Source organism: Danio rerio, chromosome 6 (assembly GCF_052040795.2).
Source record: "Danio rerio strain M-AB ecotype USA chromosome 6, GRCz13ab, whole genome shotgun sequence".
Classification (NCBI taxonomy): domain Eukaryota; kingdom Metazoa; phylum Chordata; class Actinopteri; order Cypriniformes; family Danionidae; genus Danio; species Danio rerio.
This window is the reverse complement of record NC_141026.1, coordinates 58,739,810-58,760,575: the sequence shown is the minus strand read 5'-3', so window position 1 is coordinate 58,760,575 and position 20,766 is coordinate 58,739,810. Positions and strand designations below refer to the sequence as shown.

The 20,766-nt window shown below is 34.6% G+C and overlaps 1 protein-coding gene and 1 long non-coding RNA gene across 5 annotated transcripts in view; one reads left to right on the top strand and one right to left on the bottom strand.

The window, feature by feature from the left end:
• The window catches only part of LOC147843698 (uncharacterized), a 341,063-nt gene that overhangs the window by 109,174 nt on the left and 211,123 nt on the right, over positions 1-20,766 (bottom strand). The window lies entirely within an intron of this gene.
• Positions 1-20,766, top strand: part of cdh22 (cadherin 22) — a 487,421-nt gene that overhangs the window by 402,497 nt on the left and 64,158 nt on the right. For all 4 annotated transcript variants that reach the window (NM_001443453.1, NM_001443451.1, NM_001443452.1 and 1 more), the window contains 1 exon segment: positions 11,407-11,524. In NM_001443453.1, coding sequence (NP_001430382.1) covers positions 11,407-11,524 — 118 coding nt within the window.

Genomic DNA, 20,766 nt, shown 5'->3' with positions numbered 1-20,766 from the left:
TTGCTTTGCTTTGTCAGCGAAGCATATATCACCATAACTAATTCAAATAATATTTGACATTCTATTATTTAACGCTTTATTTTTCATAAGAGATGCATTTGAGCAGCACCACAGCAGGCTAGGAGAGGGTCAGAACTTGGTTTAATTGTTTTACTTAGTTAATAATATGACATTTAATTTTTTAATTTTTTTTTTTTTTAGATTTTAAAGATTTTTAAGAAAGCAAATTCGTGCATTTATTTAAATTAGTTATAAAAGCATGGATTGAGATAGCAAGCAGTTGTTTGGACAACACTTTATTTTAAGTCACAATTCACAGTATTAACAAATTATAAACTAACACTACTAGCTTAATAAACTTCTACAATAAAAATATATCTGTACTGTAAATTTGCAGTTTTGGTAATTTGTAATTATTTTTTTTATTTTTTATTTTATTTTGTTCCATTTATTTCTGCTTTTGAGTTGCATTATGAGACCTTGATCTTTCTTCCAGCAACTTTTAAAAGTTAGAAAAAGTGACTTATATGAACATTATTAACAGTTTGCAGTACTATATTGTCTGGTTGGGTGTTGTATATTACGCTACAAAAGAACGAGCCACCTCCATTCAGTCTCTTTACTCTCCCTTTACTTTTAATCTTTACTTTACTCCTTTACTTTACTCCTTTACTGTACTCCTTTACTTTCATAGATGAGGAAACGGTGTTGTGCTCACATCACTGAAGACATCCATTGCCTACATATTTAATTTAGTTTGTTAAGCACAAAGATTTTTTGCAAAATTATTTCTAAATTCAGTTCTAATCTCCAGCAAAGGAATAAATGAACAAAAATAGCAAAGTGTGATAAAAAAAACTGAGTTATATCCAAACAAGCATTCTGTTCTTATGCCCATATTGTGATGCAGACGTCTCTAAAACCTGACAGGTGGACAAATCTAAACTTGTTTTTATTAAAACAAGTATAAATATGCATATAACAAATAGCACTGCTAATAATGAGAATATTATACAAATGCAGATTATCATGAATAAACTGAAAAAGCCCCCCCCGAGTTGAAGAAGGCATGGAGACACTGATTTTTATATTTACGTACAAAATAACATTTTTTGTAACATTTTAATCCGTTAATTATTTTCACATGTAAAGATATTTGTGTATTGCTGAACATACGAAATACGTCCCGGGAGGTACATATTTTTGCAGTTTTTGTTTTCGCGAATCCGCGAGAGGCCGCTGTGTGTGCTTTTTTTGCATTTCAAATTTCTCTTGCGAGTGCCGTTTGAGCCGGCGCTGTTCTCACGTAAACTCACCAGAGGCCGATGTCAACCGACTGAATGATTGACTGGGCGACCGGCCAATCGACTGACCCACCCTTCTCCTTCCTTAAACCCAACCAATTTTACAGATTGACCCACCCGCCCGCTTACTTCCCTAAACCCAACCGATGGTTAACAAAAGGCGCCCAGAAAAAGAAAAGTCCTCGTCAGATTTTTACCAGGTTTTCAGATTTTACCACATTCTCACCCTGTTGTTCACTCGTTCATTTTATTTTTAGATTCAGGTTTTGTCTTACCTGATTTCTGGAACTGCTCTTTCCCGGACTCAAACCCGGTCGCCATCGTGGTCAGCTCCTCTCTGTGTCTTAAGTCTGCAGACGTACACGGTGAGCTAACTGGACAAACTAGTCGCAGCGGGAAAGCCCTCCACACGGTAAGCGGTCAGCCGGTAAGCGACAAAAGAAACGGTGTCACACCGCCCCGTAGCGTTCGCTTAAAAAAATTAAATGCAACCAAAAAACAAAGAGACACAAATAGATTTGCTATTTAAACAACATGGTGCAATATGTAAAAAAATAGAGTTGCACTGGTCTAAAAATAGCAACAAATCACGCCAAACATGTCTTGCGGCGAGTGTATGATAAAGCCCACTAACAACTAATAAACAATTCATAACTTAATAACAGGCAGGTAAGCCAGTAGAAAACAACATGAATTGTGACCTAAATTAAAGTGTTAGCATTGTGTGTTCGGTTATTGTGCATCGCTGAAGGAAAAACGCTTCCAGAAGAATGAACAGAATCAAACATCAAGAACTAAATTTGATTCCAGCATGTTTGAAACTTTTGCAGAGCCAGAAAGAGACGCTCAGCAGGAGCTCAACAAAACTCCTCTTTCATACTGGGAGGAAACCAATAAACAAACATCTTCAAAAATACAACACGCTCCCGGTTTTTGCAGCTCATGTGTGTGTGTGCTGTGTATGGCTCTTTCCGCAGTGCACATGTTGATTAAAGTCTATTAAAGCGTCTGCATTATCAGTGTTGGACAGAAGTGGAGCGCTGCGAATAATGAGGCTGATGGCGGGAGTAGGCCAGTGCTTGCTTTAAAGCTGTTGTGGATGTAATCAAGCATAAACATTATCAGCTGCGTGTTAACAAATGTGCTCCGGGCGCACAACACCTGCAGTTTTACACCAGCATTTGTGTCTCTCAGTGTGTGTTGCTGTTCCTCTTGGTGATTCTGGAGCAAAAATAAAACAAATTGTGTGTTTGCGTTTGCATCAAAGTCTGATGCATTGTTAAAAATGTGTTGCTCACTTACATTTTTAAGTTGGTCCAATTTAAATTTACAAGTCATTTTAACTTGCATCAATTACAGTAGGCTAGTTACAAATTCTTAAAAATAAATTGAAACCTGATTAACCTTTCTAAATTAAGTTCAAGTACTGTAAAAACATAGGCAGAAAACATAGGCTCAGTGGTTAGCACAGTGGCCTCACAGCAAGAAGGTTGCTGGTTCGAGTCCCAGCTGCACCCGTTGGTGCTTCTGTGTTTGCATGTTCTCCCAGTGTTGGCATGGGTTTCCTGCGGGTGCTCCGGTTTCCCCCACAGTCCAAACACATGCGCTATATTGGTCTGTAGTGTATGAGTGTGTATGGGTGTTTCCTAGTACTGGATTGCAGCTGGAAGGGCATTTGCTTAGTAAAACATATGTTGGAATAGTTGGTGGTTCATTCTGCTGTGGTGGCCCCTAATAAAATCAGAGACTAAGCCAGGGGAGCATGGAGGAATTGTCAGGACTTTTTTATTATGGCATTTTTTAAAGTGTGTGGTTGAAGCTGGACTTGTGCATAAATATGGCATATGGTAATTTATGCAAATTACATGATATATGAGCTCATGTTTGTTTTATATATATATATATATATATATATATATATATATATATATATATATATATATATATATATATATATATATATATATATAATTATTATTATTATTATTATTATTATTATTAGTAGTAGTAGTAGTAGTAGTAGTAGTAGTAGTAGTAGTATTAGTAGTAGTATTAGTATTATTGATCTCTTAAATATTTTCCAAGTGCTGTTTAACGGAGAGATTTTGTTTTTCTAATGATTATCCTAGTTTTTACTATTACTTTTTACTTTTATTTTACTATTACTTATTATTATTGTTTAATTATTATATTACTGTTTTATTATTACTTCTTTAACTACTGCTTTTATAAGGAATGTTATTTTTTCATTTTTTTATTTATTTATGTATTTCAGGGGTCACCAATCTCGATCCTGGAGGCCCGGTGTCCCTGCAGGGTTTAGCTCCAACTTGCTTCAACGCACCTGCCTGAGTGTTTCAAGTATGCATATAAGACCTTGATTAGCAGTTCAGGTGTGCTTGACGAGGGTTGAAGCTAAGATCTGCTGGACAACGACCCTCCAGGAACAAATTTGGTGACCCCTGATGTATTTATTTAAATATATATATAATTTAATAATCTATTTTTTCTTCAAGGATTTAGGAGGATTTGGGGCCCTAAGCATGCTTGAAAACTGTTGAATTTGGTCTGAATGTTGACTTTTTTTTTTTTTTTTTTGATAAACTACTAATTGTAAAAAAAATAATAATAATAAATTAAAAAAGTAAATTCCATCAAATTATGTCAGCATGATCTTGAGTGGTCTCACCCATAGTTTCATAGTCAAAAACAATTCCTACATTTAATTCAACCTGTCAATTCTTAGTTCATAATTGTTCTGATAGACAACACAAATCTACAAAATAGAAAATAAAAACAAACGGTTTTTGTTGCTTACAAATAGAGATTAGTTGCTGATTAAATATTCCTGAAGCCAACGAGGTGGCGATGCCACAAGGGCTTGGGCCCCTTAATGCTGCTTGCAGCTTTAATTAAATATTACCATTTTAATAACTAATACACTAATTATTTTGTCTTTGCCATGATGACAGTACATAATATTTTACTTGTTATCTTGTTAAATGTTTGCTAGTTTACTTTAGGTCAATATTATTTGCCCCTTTAATTAGTTTTTAACTCAGTTAAGCCTTTAAATGTCACTTTAAGTTGAATGCTAGTATTTTTAAAAATATCTATTCAAATATGATGTGCTGTCATCATGGCTACGATAAAGAAAAAAACAGTTACTAGAAATAAGATATTAAAACTATTATGATTACAAATGTGTACGTAGCCCCGTGTACATTTCTAATGGCGAATAGCACAAGTTTTTAAGTATGTTCAAAGAGAGCGCAACATCCGCCACGTAACCAATATAAAATAATACTGTTGCATGCATAAATCTCGCCATGGACATTACATCAAGATGCCTACTGGTTTAAAAAGGCCTGCATTAAACAAAGATGGCCAATTGAGAATTTATCTGTCATAACCTATAATAGTCAAAGTCAAAGTCAGCTTTATTGTCAATTCAACCACATGTACAGGACATAGAGAGAATCGAAATTACGTTACTCTCACACCTTAGGTGCCTAACATATAATGTTAATACAAAAAGTAGAGTTTTAAGAAAGAATTTACAATAAATACAATTATACATAAAATGTAATAAACGCGACGTGGATGTACAATAACACTGTGACGCACAGGACAAAGAACACAGTTTTGTCGGGAGAGAGAGAAGCTGCATTGTGTGCAAGCGCCACCATCTTGGAGAAGTCCAATAATAAAACAACGTGTGAAAAAGAAAATTAAAAAATAAAAAGACGAAACCCTGCGAACAGAATAAATACAGGAATGGAGAAAAGAGCCTTTTTTTATTATCAGCTGTGAGTCAGCGCCTGTTTTTTTTTTTTTTTCCTGGTCATTGTACCTTTTCCATGTACAGTGTAAATGCAGAAAATCGGATACGAGTCACCTTTAAAGGATGATAAATGTAAGAAAGTCATTAAAAAAATTGGATACTGTCACGAAAATCCTAATGGACCATCAAGATCTGCTATGTAAACACTCTAAAATTCTATAGGGGAAAAGCCAGTCAGTAGAGTTTGCTTTTTCCATTAATATATTATCAAACAGGCGAGGCAGTGGCGTAGTAGGTAGTGCTGTCGCCTTACAGCAAGAAGGTCGCTGGGTTGCTGGTTCGAACCTCGGTTCAGTTGGCATTTCTGTGTGGAGTTTGCATGTTCTCCCTGCCTTCGCGTGGGTTTCCTCCGAGTGCTCCGGTTTCCCCCACAGTCCAAAGACATGCGGTACAGGTGAATTGGGTAGGCTAAATTGTCCGTAGTGTGTGAATGTGTGTGTGGATGTTTCCCAGAGATGGGTTGCGGCTGGAAGGGCATCCACTGCGTAAAAACTTGCTGGATAAGTTGGCGGTTCATTCCGCTGTGGTGACCCCAGATTAATAAAGGGACTAAGCTGACAAGAAAATGAATGAATGAATGAATATTAACAAACAGTGTTTGCATGTCTATTGCACAGAATTCAATATAAGCTAATATAAAACTATTGCATACATAAAATTATAGTAATAATTAGGAAAATCTCATACATAAAAATGGAAGTAAATGCATTACAAGTCAATTGAAAACACCTAAATTGTTTTGCAATTTGTGATTTTTTATTTTTTATTGTTTTTGGAATAAAAGCCTATTTTTTAATTCACATATTAGCAAAATATTTGATTTCTAATACTATTCTATTGATATGTTCATCATTAGGGAGTTCTTTAAAATAGTGTAAAAGTCTCGTCTCGTTCTCGTGAACCCAATCTCGTGTCTCGTTTTGCCTCGTGGAGTAGGCATCTCGTCACACCCCTAATACACAGAGAACTCAGTTGAATGCGCAAAAACAAAAACTGCAACAAAACATAGCTCCTGGGACATATTTTGTGCTCTCCAGAAATGTATGTGGGGGTACGTATCAATAATGAGCCTGGGTTGAAATACCAGCCTGCAGAAATGTGCAAGTAAGCATGCAATGACAGATTATTATTGTTATTGTTTTAATGCAGCAATAGCCCAGAGCTGGTCCTCCAGGGCTGAGGCTTAAACACAAGCACTTTGACTCTCTTTTAATCATCGTGAAGGGGAATCATCTTGTGTGGCTCTTCCTCTGAGTGAAACACTCAAGCGTTTGTCCTTGCTTTCACTTTCCACGAGTCCTCGCATCTGTTTCCTTTTAATTTCCAATCCCGGGACTTTCATTCGGGTGCGGAAAACTGAATATTCCTCTGCACTTTCCCCTTCCTTCTCTCCTTTAATTACACTTTTGGATTTTTTTTTTTCTATCACCTCCCCAAAAGTGTGTCTGCGAGGCTCTTGATGTGCGTGTAATGAGAAATGAGCATCGAGCGGAGATGTGAGTTTTAGCAGGATTGTCTGAAGCTCCTCCGCCTCCTAAACGCTTCCATCTGTTGTCTAATGTAGAGACTGGGCTCTGTGCCTCTCACAAATACACCCACACACACACACACACTGACACAACTTCTGATTTATCACACAACTCTAATTCCACGCACTCACGCGCTGCATCATCTGATTTTTTAAATGCATTTTTTTTGGGAAGAAATGATTTCTGCTGCTCCTGCAAGGTTGAGCTGTGAATGCAAATTCTGCAGTTTTGCATGTTTTGTAATATTTAGACATTAAAATGACTTAAAAAAGCTGTGAAATATTAAGTATGGTGTTAAAACACAGCATTAACAACAGTAATAATCAGTTCCTTTAAAAGCGTATAAAGGTATAATTACTAGTTTAAGTTTTTATAGTACTAGTTTAACTTTTAAGCATTTATTGCACAGACCACAACTCACAAGACTTGAGATGCATCAGAATTAGTTATCACTGACGCAGAGACTTGTTTTGTGGGCATACAGTGCATCCGGAAAGTATTGATAACGCTTCACTTTTTACACATTTGTTTATTATACGGCATTATTTTAAAATGGATTGAAATTGATTTATTTCCCCAACATTCTACACACAATCCCCCATAATAACAATGTGAAAAAAGAGTTTTTGAAATTGTTGCAAATTTATTAAAAATAAAAAAAAGTATTGTACTGCCATACCTAAAAAACTGCTGAAATATGTTTGTTTTTGTGTTTCATTAATATATATATATATATATATATATATATATATATATATATATATATATATATATATATATATATATATATATATATATATATATATAATATTATTATTATTATTATTATTATTATTATTATTATATATTATTATACTCCAATAATAACTATATATTGTGGTGATATACAAAGCAAACCGTTTTGTGTTTGTTTGTTTGTTTGTTTATTTATTTATTTGTACTTTTATTAATTAATTAATTGATTGATTTATTTAATATTGTTATTTTCATTATTTTCTATATATATTTATTTATTTTGCTGTGGTTAAAAACAGCTGAAATAGCTTTGTTTTTGTGTTTGCTTATTATATTTTATTATTATGCTGCAAATTTTCTTACAGGTATTTTTGTTTTTATAAACATATGTTGTGGTAATATACACAATTGTTAGCACCCCTGTGAAATATATATATTTTTTTTTTACAAATATTTGCAAAATAATATTTAATAATATAAACTAAAATAATAATATTATAATATGCCGTTATAAAAACAATATTTTTACACATATAATGTAATATATTAGAATTAATACTATTATAGTACTAGATCATAATACTAATATATTTCTTCTGCGGAACATCTTTTCCATTTATTTCAGTTTAGCTATTTATATGTATACATATATATATATATATATATATATATATATATATATATATATATATATATATATATATATATATATATATATATATATATATATATATACTGTACAGTTGCAATCAGAATTATTAAACCCCCTAAATTATTACTAAATTATTACTTAATTATAATTTTGTCCTTAAAATGGCTTTCAAAAAATGTAAAACTGCTTTTATTCTAGACTTTCTCCAGAAGAAAAAAACCTTTCCTAATTAAGCCTTTATATGTCACTTTAAGCTGAATACTAGAATACCTAGTCAAATATAATGTGCTGTCATCATGGCAAACATTAAAGAAATCAGTTATTAGAAATAAGTCATTAAAACTAGTTTAAAAACTCTCTCTATATTAAAGATCACTCCATATTTTAAAATCACAAATATTTTATAGATCCTTTCGCATATATTTACACAACGGATATATCTATAGAGTCAACCATTCCAGGTAACTGTACAAAGACATTGACTAGTAGTGTTATTTCTCTCAGAACTGAATGTTCCGGCCTTAAATGCATCCGCTCAAGCTTTTGCACAACAGCTTTGTACAGCAACTATGTAAAAGCATAATGAAAGGCCTGTCAGCTCCGAGTGTTTTGCATTGAGCGAGCATTGCATTGTGAATGAAGCGTGCACATCTGAAAAGAGTTTCACACAAGCCAGAATTATTTGCAAAGTGCCCTTAAACTCGTCAGATGCATCTGGAAGGCTGACAGCAGCTATAAGCGAGCAGAACATTGCGTTTTTTGCGGCGTTTGTGACAACACCAGACTCACGAATGTTGGTTTCTGTCTGTCAGACGTTTCGCTGGACTCGCTGAAGCTGCAAACTCAACTGAGTCATTTACACACCGTAAATATTGACTTGACGGCTACTTTCTGGATGAGTAGTCCACTAGTAAATATGAGTAGTCAGGCAATCTCCTTCAGCGGGGCATGGCTGGCACTTTTTATTCAGCGCTATTTTTTATATTCAGCTATTTTTGGTTCAGCAGGTGGAAATGATTCTTCCGTCACTTACGGCGTACTGGATTTTTTATTTTTTACTTTACTTTCAGATTGAGTAGTAGGTTTGACTTTAAATTTCCTAAATAAAAAAAATATCAGCATTTTTTAGGATATACAGCTGATATATTCTTAAGATACAATATTTTGTGAAATTTAATTTTCTATTAAGCTGCAATCCATCTCTGGGAAACATCCATTCACACTCATTCACATACATGCACTACAGACAATTTAGCCTACCCAATTCACCTGTACCGCATGTCTTTGGACTCTGGGGGAAACCGGAGCACCCCCAGGAAACCCACGCGAACGCAGGGAGAACATGCAAACTCCACACAGAAATGGCAACTACCCTAGTTAAGTCACTTGAGTCGAGTTAATTAATTAGGTAATTAAGTAATTTATTTGTTTGTTTGTTTGTTTGTTTGTTTGTTTTCCAATTAATGGAAAAGCAAGCAAACATGTGCAAGGAGAGACAAAAGCCCAAAAGGACTTTTTCTATTGGCTACAGAACAAATCGGCACTTGGAAAACACTAGAACACTAGAATAATAACAGTAGTTTTGCCCTAATAAATTTGATTTTAAGGTTTGTGTGGTGTGTGTGTGTGTGTGTGTGTGTGTGTGTGTGCGTGCGTGCGTGCGTGCGTGCGTGTGCGTGCGTGCTTGTGTGTGTGTGTGCATGTGGTCATCAACCTCAATATTGTGTTGTCTAAAAAATCATATATTTCTGAAAACATAGCACCTCTTTGTTATATAATAATAATAATAATAATAATAATAATAATAATAATAATAATAATAATAACTATTATTATTATTATTATTATTATTATTATTTAAATTTAAATAGCGCTGTGCTGGGCACTCAAACTGCTACACATTTTAGGGGGGGATCTCACCACCATTAGGGTTACATTATACATTAGGTTATCTTTAAATATCCTAAGCACAGATTACATTTGCATTTAAATTATACCGTTGAAGACTATATTTAACATGGAATTGCAATGATCATGACATTTTTTTCACGGTAGGTTTTGTTTCTTGATTGTTTGTATTTTTTTCTATTTATGTGTATTTTTTGTATATTGTATTTTTTTTTTTTTTTTGTCTATTTTTGCTGGAATATGTGAATAAGACATTAATTTTAATATATTAACTTACAGTGCAAAAAAGTTGTTATTTTATTACTTTGTCTTGTTTCCAGTTCAAATATCTACAAATTATTTAATCAAAGTAGTCTTGTTTTCAAAAAATACATTGTCAAAATGGAGTGAGTTTTTCCTTAAAACAAGCAAAGTCATCTGGCAATGGGGTAAACAAAATAATCATATGTCAAAACAAAAACAAGATTATTTTGCTCACCCTATTGGCAAATTATTTTGCTTGTTTTCACTAAAAACTCACTTAATTTTAACCATTTTTTTTTTCTTGAAAACAAGAAAAAAAGGTTTGCTTGTCTAAAAAATGCTTTTTGATGTGAGATGTTTTTTAATAATTGTACTAGAAACAAGACAAAACTTTAAGTAAGAAGTGAAGTTTATTTATAAACTAATTTAGAGAGGATCACATGCTTATGATCGCCTAGACCACTAAATATACCCTGAGTTCCATATATACTATTGGGACATATACTATTGGGACAGCATGCCAAACAAGCTTTATAATCAGTCATCAGCCAAGTGTGAACTCTTGAAAAGCTTTTTTTTTTTTTTACTGTATTGGGCATTTAAAAGTGGCTTTATCAAACTCAATTGCTCTTTAAATATGAATGAGATGCTTGGCTATTTTAAAAAGGAGGAGCTACTAGATAAACCCCGCCCTGCCTTAATATTTTCATGAAAATTACATCAACATACTGAGTAAACCATGTTTTTCAAATCAAGTCATGTTTATTCACTTAACACTTTTTACAATATAGATTGTGTCAAAGCAGCTTAATCTAGTTCTAATAAAGCCCAGTTTTCAGAGTTGAAGTTCAGTTTAGCTCAGTTCAGTGTTGTTTAATCTTCACTGCTGAAAGTTCAAACACTGAAGAGCAAATCCACAAAGTGCAGCTCTACAAGTACCGATCCAAGCAAGCCAGTGACGAGGAACAAACTTCACCAATTGACGAAAGTGAAGGAAAAAAACCTTGAGAGAAACCAGGCTCCGTTGGAAATGACCATTATTCTTGTGGCCAAACTTTCTGTGTGGAGCTGCAGTCTAGGCGCTGGAGGCTAGAAAAGCTGGACGTCCATCGTGGAGAAGACTTTATGTAATCTTGCCTCTCTGTATTTATTAAAAATGTATGTTTTCTTTCTGTTTGTGTTGTTCTTCAGCTCATTCACACCATCAGCGTTGTGGACAGGGACGAACCGCAGTCTGGACATCGCTTTTATTTCACGCTGGCGCCCGAAGCCTCCAACAACCGACATTTTACACTGTGGGACATTAAAGGTGAGAAGCTTGAACTCTACCATGTTACAACACTCTCTACATTCTATCAGATGCTTCAAGCAAAGTAATCTGCCAACACGGTTAGCAAAAATATCTTATGTTACAGTTAACCCGCAGTCATGTTATGTAGGTAAGATGAGTAGGCCTTTAAAAATTTGTATTTCTGAATATCGATGCGCTATTCGACACCATGATCCTAGAAGTCCGGTTGAGCAACGCTTTTCAGTTATGAGGCATTCCGTCTCTACTCTACAATATATAGGGATTGAAGTTGTGAAGTGTCCAAGTCGGGGCGGTGATCCTAATAAATTGCTGTTGCAACGCGAAGCTTTCTGGATTAGACACATTGGGCCCTATCATACACCCGGCGCAATGTGGCGCAAGGCGCTGCGCAATAGTCTTTTGGTAGTTTCAGCTTGGCGCAAGAGTTGTTTTGAGGCGTTGCGCTACGCTGTTTAAATAGCAAATGCATTAGCGCTCATATGTGCGCCCATAGGCGTTCTAGTCTAAAAAGGAAGGCGTTCTGAGGCGCACTGCTGGCGCGTTGCTATTTTGAGAAACTATAATAGATTTTTCAATAGACCAAAACAAACCCGGTCTAAACTCCGGCGCAGAGTTGCGCCTCGCTTACACACTGCTTAATACACACAAGAGAGCAATAGGCAAATATCTTTACATATGAAAACATTTAAATATTAAGGATATATATAGGATTAATGAGAATAGATATAGGATATAAATATAAAGGATTAAAATATTACAAAACATATTATTTTCTAGCCTAAATAAATATGAAAAATCACTGCTTTTATGTCTTCTTCATCTCGGGAGGCTTTTTCAGTTCATTCATAACAATTTGCTTTTGTATAATGTTATTATTATTAGCAGTATTATTTATTATATCCATATTTATATTTGTTTTATTAAAAACAAGCTTAGATTTGTCCACCTGTCAGGTTTTAGACCATATGGGGCACAGCATGTGTTTTAGGATATAACTCAGGTTTTTGAGCACACTTCGTTATTATTGTTCATTTATTCGTTTGCTGGAAATTAGAACTGAATTTAGAAATAGTTTTGAAACGAATATTTGCGCTTAACAAACAAAATTAATTATTCATAGACTAATTGATGTGTGTGTGTGTAAAGGTTTCCCTATCCAAGAGCGAAAGTGAAAGTGATCATTTATCTCTCATTCTCACGCAGTAGATGCTCTGTTTAACAGTTTTCTGTTAAAAAACTGTTAACTGTTTGCTTGTGAAATGCTCATTTTTTCCACTTAGACTTACTTTGTGTCCTGTAAATAGTGAATGCGCTCTTGGCGAGACGCAGCTGACTCTTAAAGGGAATGGGAGATGAGACTCTGATTGGTTTATTCTCAAAACACCTTTTTTTTTTTTTTTTTTTGCAAAAAAACAGTTGACAAGTTTGTAGCAATATTTGTTTACAGAATATGAATTACATTGTCAATGAAAAAGAGATACAAGAGAGAAAGACAGAAGAAAAAAACAGAATAAAGAACATGATATAAACTTGAGGGTAAGACATTTAAGAATCAAGAACAGTATATAAATTAAAGTCATTACAAAATGAAATAGTTCTGTTTGCTTTCTTATTTTTAGATAATGAAATTAATTGTATATAATGACTAAATTCTTGCAAAAAAACAGGAACATATGGTTTAGTATTAGTAAATTTGCATTTGTGGATATGGAATTTACAAAGAAAATAAATTACATTTATAACAAAACAAGCATTACTCTTAGTAGGGGCAGAATACACCTATAACTCATAAAGAAAATAAACTCAACCCATTTAGACCATGCGCCATGGCGCAAAGCGGATTTTCCTGTCCTTAAATTAGCAAAAATGCGTTCTGATACGCCCTGAAAGCATTTGCGCCCTGCGTTTTGCTCTCTGCCCATGGACCATCAAAACAGAGGCCATTGTCTCCAAAAGGTTTAAATGAAGAGTTTGACATTCGTCCTTTTCTTTAATAATTTTTGAATAAGTCTTTAATATTTAATTAGTTTCCCAGAGATAGGTTGCGGCTGGAGGGGCGTCCTCTGCGTGGAAGTGTGCGGGATGAGTTGGCGGTTTATTGCGCTGTGGTAGCCCAGGACTAATAAAGAGACTAAGCCGAAAAGATAATGAATGGATGATGCATGAATGAAGGTTTAATTAGGGGTTTGGTTTAAAAGATTTTTTGGCTATATTTTGTTGTATAGTCTGGTGTATCCTGGTATATATATATTTTTTTCTTTATTATAATTTGTGATGTAATATTATGGTTTATTTATTTAAATTTTTTGTAATTTGACTTGAAATATCAAAGCTATAGGCTATATATGAATGTGTATACATGTATTCATGTGTATATATGTATACATATACATATACATATACATATACATATACATATACATATACATATACATATGCATGTATGTATATGTGGACATATATGCGAGAGGATATCATGTGATCCGGAAGTGTACAAAAAGGAGCACCTGATTGTGATGAACATTGTCTGATGAAGAGCCGGGTGGCTCGAAACGTTACATGCTTTGTGTCAGCCTTTTTAATTTAATAAATTTGTATTTTGGAGCCTTGGTGTTGCCGCCTTTTGTTAACATTTAATTTGCACAGTTAACCCACTGGCAGATTAGTTTGTGTGTTTTAAGGAAAATCTCACTTAACATGCACTTTTTTTTCTTTTTTGAAAACTAAACAACATATTTCACTTGACTAGAAAATACTTTTTGATTTAAGAATCTTTAGATATTTGGACATGAAACACGACAAAAGCTCTTTTTTTGCCATGATTTCTGAAGATTTCTGATTTTGTGATACTGAAGACTGGAGGAATGATGCTGAAAAAATTCAGCTTTGAATCAAAAGAATAAATAACATTTTGCAGTCAATTCACACATTCGTTTTAATTTGCAATAATATTTCACATTTGTCAACATATTTTTGATCAAATAAAAGCAGTGTGCAGGGCTTACAAGTATTTTTAACACTGGATTGCAACACAGAATGGAATGGATTGAAAATACACTGCAAAAAAATAAATTAATTAAAAATTCTGTCTTGTTTCTAGTCTAAATATGTTCCTGTATTAACATCGATGTTGCTCCTGAAACAACATTCCAATCAGCCAATCAGAATTAAGGGATACATTAAAACTTTATGTTAAGTTTAGGCTTGTGGTTAGGTTTATGCACTTTTACATGAGCGATATCCAACTAATATTCCTCTATAATTTTGGGAGTAATTTACAGTTATGGTTGGGTTTAGTGGTGGGGAACAGGTATGGATTACATTATCCAGGATCAATATAGATGTTAATCTAGGATTGCATCGTACTTGGCAAAATCATCACATAATAATAATAATAATAATAATAATAATAATAATAATAATAATAATAATAATAATAATACATTTTATTTTAAAGGCGCCTTTCTAGCAACTCAAGGACACCGTACAATCAACAAGAGCAATAAAACAACAAGAGAAATAATAAAATATACACAGCAATAGTGCAGATAAAATTAAGTATTAAAAGCCATCTTAAATAAGTGGGTTTTGAGTCTTGATTTGAACAGTGTAAGGGAGTCAATGTTTCTGATGTCAGGTGGTAGTAGTAGCGAGGTAGGTAGTGCGCACCGACGCATGGTCTAACAGGGTTGTGCTAATTCTCTTAGTGAGTAATGGGTGTTTTGAGCATAATCTGTATTAAACCAATCAGAGACTCATCTCACATTCCCTTTAAGAGTCAGTTCCGTCATGCCATGGTGCATTTGCTATTTACATGGCGGGCTTTGTAAGTGGAAAACCTGAATGCTTCTCTAGCAAGGAAACAGTTAGACAGAGCTAACGCAATCTCACTGCAGTTCGTAACTTTTTGATTTAGTGGCTAATTCGCATTAATTCATATGATCTAATTTATACAATTTAGTACAATTTGCTCATCACCCAATGACAGTTGGGGTTAGGGGTGGGGTTGGGTGCCACGCCTCCTTTTTAAAATCGTACATTTTCATAAGACTGAACTCGTACGAGTTCCTACGAATTAGCCACTAAACTGACAAAACATAAAATACTTACATTTCCTCATGAGATCGGGCTGACAGAGCATCTGCAGTGTGAGGATAAAGAACAATCCTCCTCCAGTCAGCCTCTTTACGTTCTCTACTTTTACTCTTTACTTTACTCCTTCACTTTCATGGATAAGGAAATGGTGTTGTACGCATGCCACTGAAGACATCAATTAGCCGACATATTTAATTTTGTTTGTTAAGCAGTTTGTTATTTCTAAATTCAGGTTTTTTGTTTTTTTTTTCCACCAAACAAATAAATGAACAATAATAACAAAGTGTGAACAAAAAACGGCTAAAAATGTGCCTTAACACACCTCTTTTCTAGACTGGCACACCAACGCAATCTCACAGCAAACGTACATTTTTGATTTAGTAGTTAATTCACATGAATTATATGATCTAATTCAGTGGTTCTCAAATGTTTTTCACTAAGTACCTCCTCAAAAAAAAAAAAAAAAGCCTCTCCAAGTACCACTAAAATGACCAGTATTGAAATTAGCAGCATAGTTGGCCATATTAGGCAGCTACAGCACTGCACAGTTCGAGGCAGAGTCATATTCATATTTATAGAATTTTTGATCACTTTTGAAATATATATTGCATGCACATTTGACATATTTGTCAAACATTTTGAAATCTAAACATTAACTTGTATGTAGATTGGTAGGGGACCCGTTTTTCTCAGAGGATGTCAAGCTGACAAAACATTGCTGTCACTCTGATACAAGTTTTATTTAAGGAAAAAAATGAAAAGCACTGCAGTGTTTGGGTGTTCTGTGTTTGTCTGAGATAATTAGTCTACTGAAATTATATTCCATACAAAAAATGAAGCTGATCAATCAGTTCTTGTCACGTGACTCGCAGTGCTGCATTCTGAAAAGTTTTCAACGGAGTACACCTGGAATATGCAAGCGCGTCGTGCTGCAGTTCTTACTCATTGTACTAGCCTGTGTGTTACATTTTGATGCTCAAGTGACTGAGATGTAACAACAGACTAAAGTCATTTTTCAAAACAAAAGATTTTTAAAAATAAATGATTGTTCAGACTTAGATTGTAAATAAAATGTAAACAATTAATAATTTTGTGTGTGTGTGTGTGTGTGTGTGTGTGTGTGTATGTGTGTGTGTGTGTGTGCGTGTGTGTGTGTGTGTGTGTGTGTGTGTGGCCTTTTACCAAGTGATCTATAGACCGGTGTCGGTCTGTGGCCCGAGGGTTGGGAACCACTGCTCTAGCGTGTATCTGCTCTGCAAGCACCACGCACCTCTTTCTCTATAGTTCTGCATCTTTTGGATTGATTTTTAGCAGCTGATGACGCGATGCACTAAAGTAAACATTCTAAGCACATCACTTTGATCATAGGCAACAAATAAAACATATTGCACCTAATTGCGCCCGGTGTGTGATAGAGCCCTTAATATTTGGCATATTATTTCTGAAAACAAAACAATATTTTTTGTTTGTTTGGAAAATGCTTCTTGATTTGAAAATATTTAGATAATTAAATTAGAAGACAAAAACTCTTTAAAAAAAAAGCATGTCTTGCTGTATGTGGAGCTTGACAAGCTGCTAAAAATCAAACTTCAGAAAACTATCCGACTACTGAGAGTTTCAACAAATCATTTTTACACCATCTCTGAGCAAACTTCCCCTAGTGGACGCTTTATCTTCTTCTTTCTGTTCAGTCATCAGGGGCCTCTTGTACGAAGACTTGCGTGGAAATCTTACTAAAACATTGTGTACGCACAAAGCTGTAAATGTGCGTACGCAGAAAAAAATTTCAGATGTATGAAACACTGCGTACACCGAATCTCACGCATATTCTTTTGTACATCTGAATGAACGTGAAACTGAGCGCAACATGCACGAGCACAAAACCCCTCCCTGCCTCCTCCACCATATGAATATGCTAATGACTATGCTAATTGCAAAACCCAACGAAAAAGCAAAGGCAAAATCAAGCAAAAAGAGAAACTTTGAACAGAATGTGAATTGGAGGTGCTGCTTTCGGACGTAGACCGGAGAAAAGCGGTGTTATTTGCAAGTTTGTTTTCCGGAATTAACAACAAAAGAAAAAAATAGAGTGGGAGAGTTTAGCTGATGCGGTTAACACAGTTGGGTCGCACTGAGTGCATAAAAAAAAAAAGACATAGTGTGGTTTATATCTGTAAAATGTTGCAGGACACTTAACAGTTTCAGTGGCGCTACTCGTTAGACGCATGTGATCATGAATTGACACGTTCGAGCATGAACTCGGCTCGAATCCAGCGTCTGATGAACTCTTTCTTGTTTTTTCCCCCGCTACATATCAGATTTTGCCAACTATTTATCACGAGAAAGACAAGTAGGAATCATCAATAAGTTCATATCAATAAGCATCATATTTTATTTGCACATTTATTGAATGGAAATGTTTCTGATTCACGCATGCAAATTCATCTTCAGATAGTGTCTTTATAGCAATGTGCGTGTGGTAGATAGCTCAGATTACATTGGGTAAACAGGCGACTGCTGCAAATTGTGCTTTAATGTTTATCTGGTCAAATGTATGGTATGGAAACCTCATATACCTGCTGAACCCGTCTCATACAGCTGCCATTGCAAGGCTCAGACACTTTGTAGAGAGGAATTTAACACAACTGCCTCTAGGAGTCGCCAATGGAAATAAAACACACACGCACAAAAAATGTGCGTACGCCTGCCAGAAAGCTGCCGTGAAGCTGCGCACATTCCCACATTCAGTTCATTGTTAGTAAATCCAAACGTGAGCGATTCTGAGCGTGAAACCTGGCGTACGCAAAGTTTTTGTGCGTACGCAGCGTTGATACATGAGGCCCCAGGTGCTTTTAATTCCTCCAGGTGGTTTTTTCAATGTTATTCTGTCCCTGGACTGGACTCTCTGACCTGCACCGGTGTCAGAAACTCACAAGCCAGTTTATCTGACTCTGAAAAGACCAGTCTGAGCTGAAAAAAGGAGCAAAACTTGCCTTTTAGTTTAAGTCTGACTTGACAAATGCGATGTTTCATGAACGCTCCCGAGAGGTGGGCCGCGTTGTCACTTTTATGACATCACCTTCTGTCGCAGCATCTGCTGTTTGTGTTGGGAAACACAGGATGAGGGGTATTTAATATTTCTGTCCAATTCATATGCATGAGTTTGCTGTCGTGCACTGGGAATTCTGGTGTACACTTTTGATTTTATTAAAGGATGATTATTTGAAGACCCACACAATTAGGTTGTTTTATGGCTTTCATATTTTCAGTTAAAACTGTTGTTTAATGCATTTAAAAGACTAATAATGTTATATGTGACATTACAAAAATAGACAAATAATTTTGCATGCTCAAATAAAGGAGCAAACATGTAAAAATAAACGTGTTTGATATATTTGGATACATTTTAAACCAGATTTAGCTTTGAATAAATATACACTGCAAAAAATATTTTCGTACTTACACGTTTTGTCTTGTTTCTAGTCCAAATATCAGAATAAAATTCTTAAATAAACAAAAGGTTTTGTCTTGTTTTCTGAAATAATAGGCCAAAATTAAGGTAGTATTTATTTAAAACAAGCTAAATAATCAGCCAATGGAGAAGAAAAATAGTCTTGTTTTTCATTCATTTTCTTGTCGGCTTAGTCCATTTATTATTCCGGGGTCGCCACAGCGGAATGAACCGCCAACTTATCCAGCAAATTTTTACGCAGCGGATGCCCTTCCAGCCGCAACCCATCTCTGGGAAACATCCACACACACATTCACATGCTACGGACAATTTAGCCTACCCAATTCTCCTGTACCACATGTCTTTGGACTGTGGGGGAAACCAGAGCACCCTGATGAAACCCACGCAAAGGCAGGGAGAACATGCAAACTCCACACAGAAACGCCAACTGAGCCGAGGTTCGAACCAGCGACCCAGCAACCTTCTTGCTGTGAGGCAACAGCACTACCTACTGCGCCACTGCCTCGCCCATCTTGTTTTTCATTTTGGCGTAATGTTATCTTTTCATTTCTTAAAACAAGATAATATTTTAACTTGTCCAGATAATGTTATCTGGTTCTAGAATTAGACAAAAAATCCAAGTTAGGAAAAATATATATGTATGTATATACAATACATTACACATAATAAATTAAATTAAATTCATGTTTATTTCTATAGCACTTTTACAATGTAGATTGTGTCAAAGCAGTTTAACACAAGTTCTAGTGGATCGAAACTGTGTCAGTCAGTGTTTTCAGAGTTGAAGTTCAGTTCAGTTCAGTTTAATTTCACTGCTGAAAGTCCAAACGCTGAAGAGCAAATCCATCAATGTGCAGCTCCACTAGTATCAAACCAAGCAAGCCAGTGACGACAGCAGCAGGGAACAAACTTCACCAATTGACGAAAGTTAAGACAAAAAATCTCAAGAGAAACCAAACTTCTTGTGCAGAGATCGGCGCTGGATTCATACAATTAATTACTTTATTATTAATTTTAATTAATTAATTACTTTATTATTAATTTTATTATTAATTTATTATTAATTAATTACTTTATAATTAATTAATTAGTAATTAATAATTACTATTATTTAAAAACTATTGAATATTCAAGATAGCAAGCGAAACTAAAATTAAAGAAAGGTTTGTCAAAATAAAATAAATACAAAAAAAAAAAAGAAAGGCACAAGGCACACACTAGAATTATTAATATCAATTTGCTACCCAGCAGACACACAACGTCATAAAACGTTAATATTAGGTTAAATTTAGACATCAACACACAATTTTGATGTCCAATTATGACGTTAAATGATGTTGATAATTGGTTGTTTTAGGTTGTGTTGGAAAGTGACCAAAATCTAACATTTAGGCAACATCCTAAACCAACATCATACTGACGTCAAATACTGGCATTTATTTGTCAGGTATGGCAACCAAAATCCCATGTTTGATAGACGTCATAGTGGTAACGTCCACATAACATCTATAGCTGTATCATTAGACGTTGATATTTGGTTGATTTTAGGTTGCGGCACAGTGACAGTGAATAGCACTGTCGCCTCATATTTTATATATATTTTTGTAAAAATGTATATTTTATATTTTTATTTCATTTATTTTTATTTTATATTCTATATATATATATATAT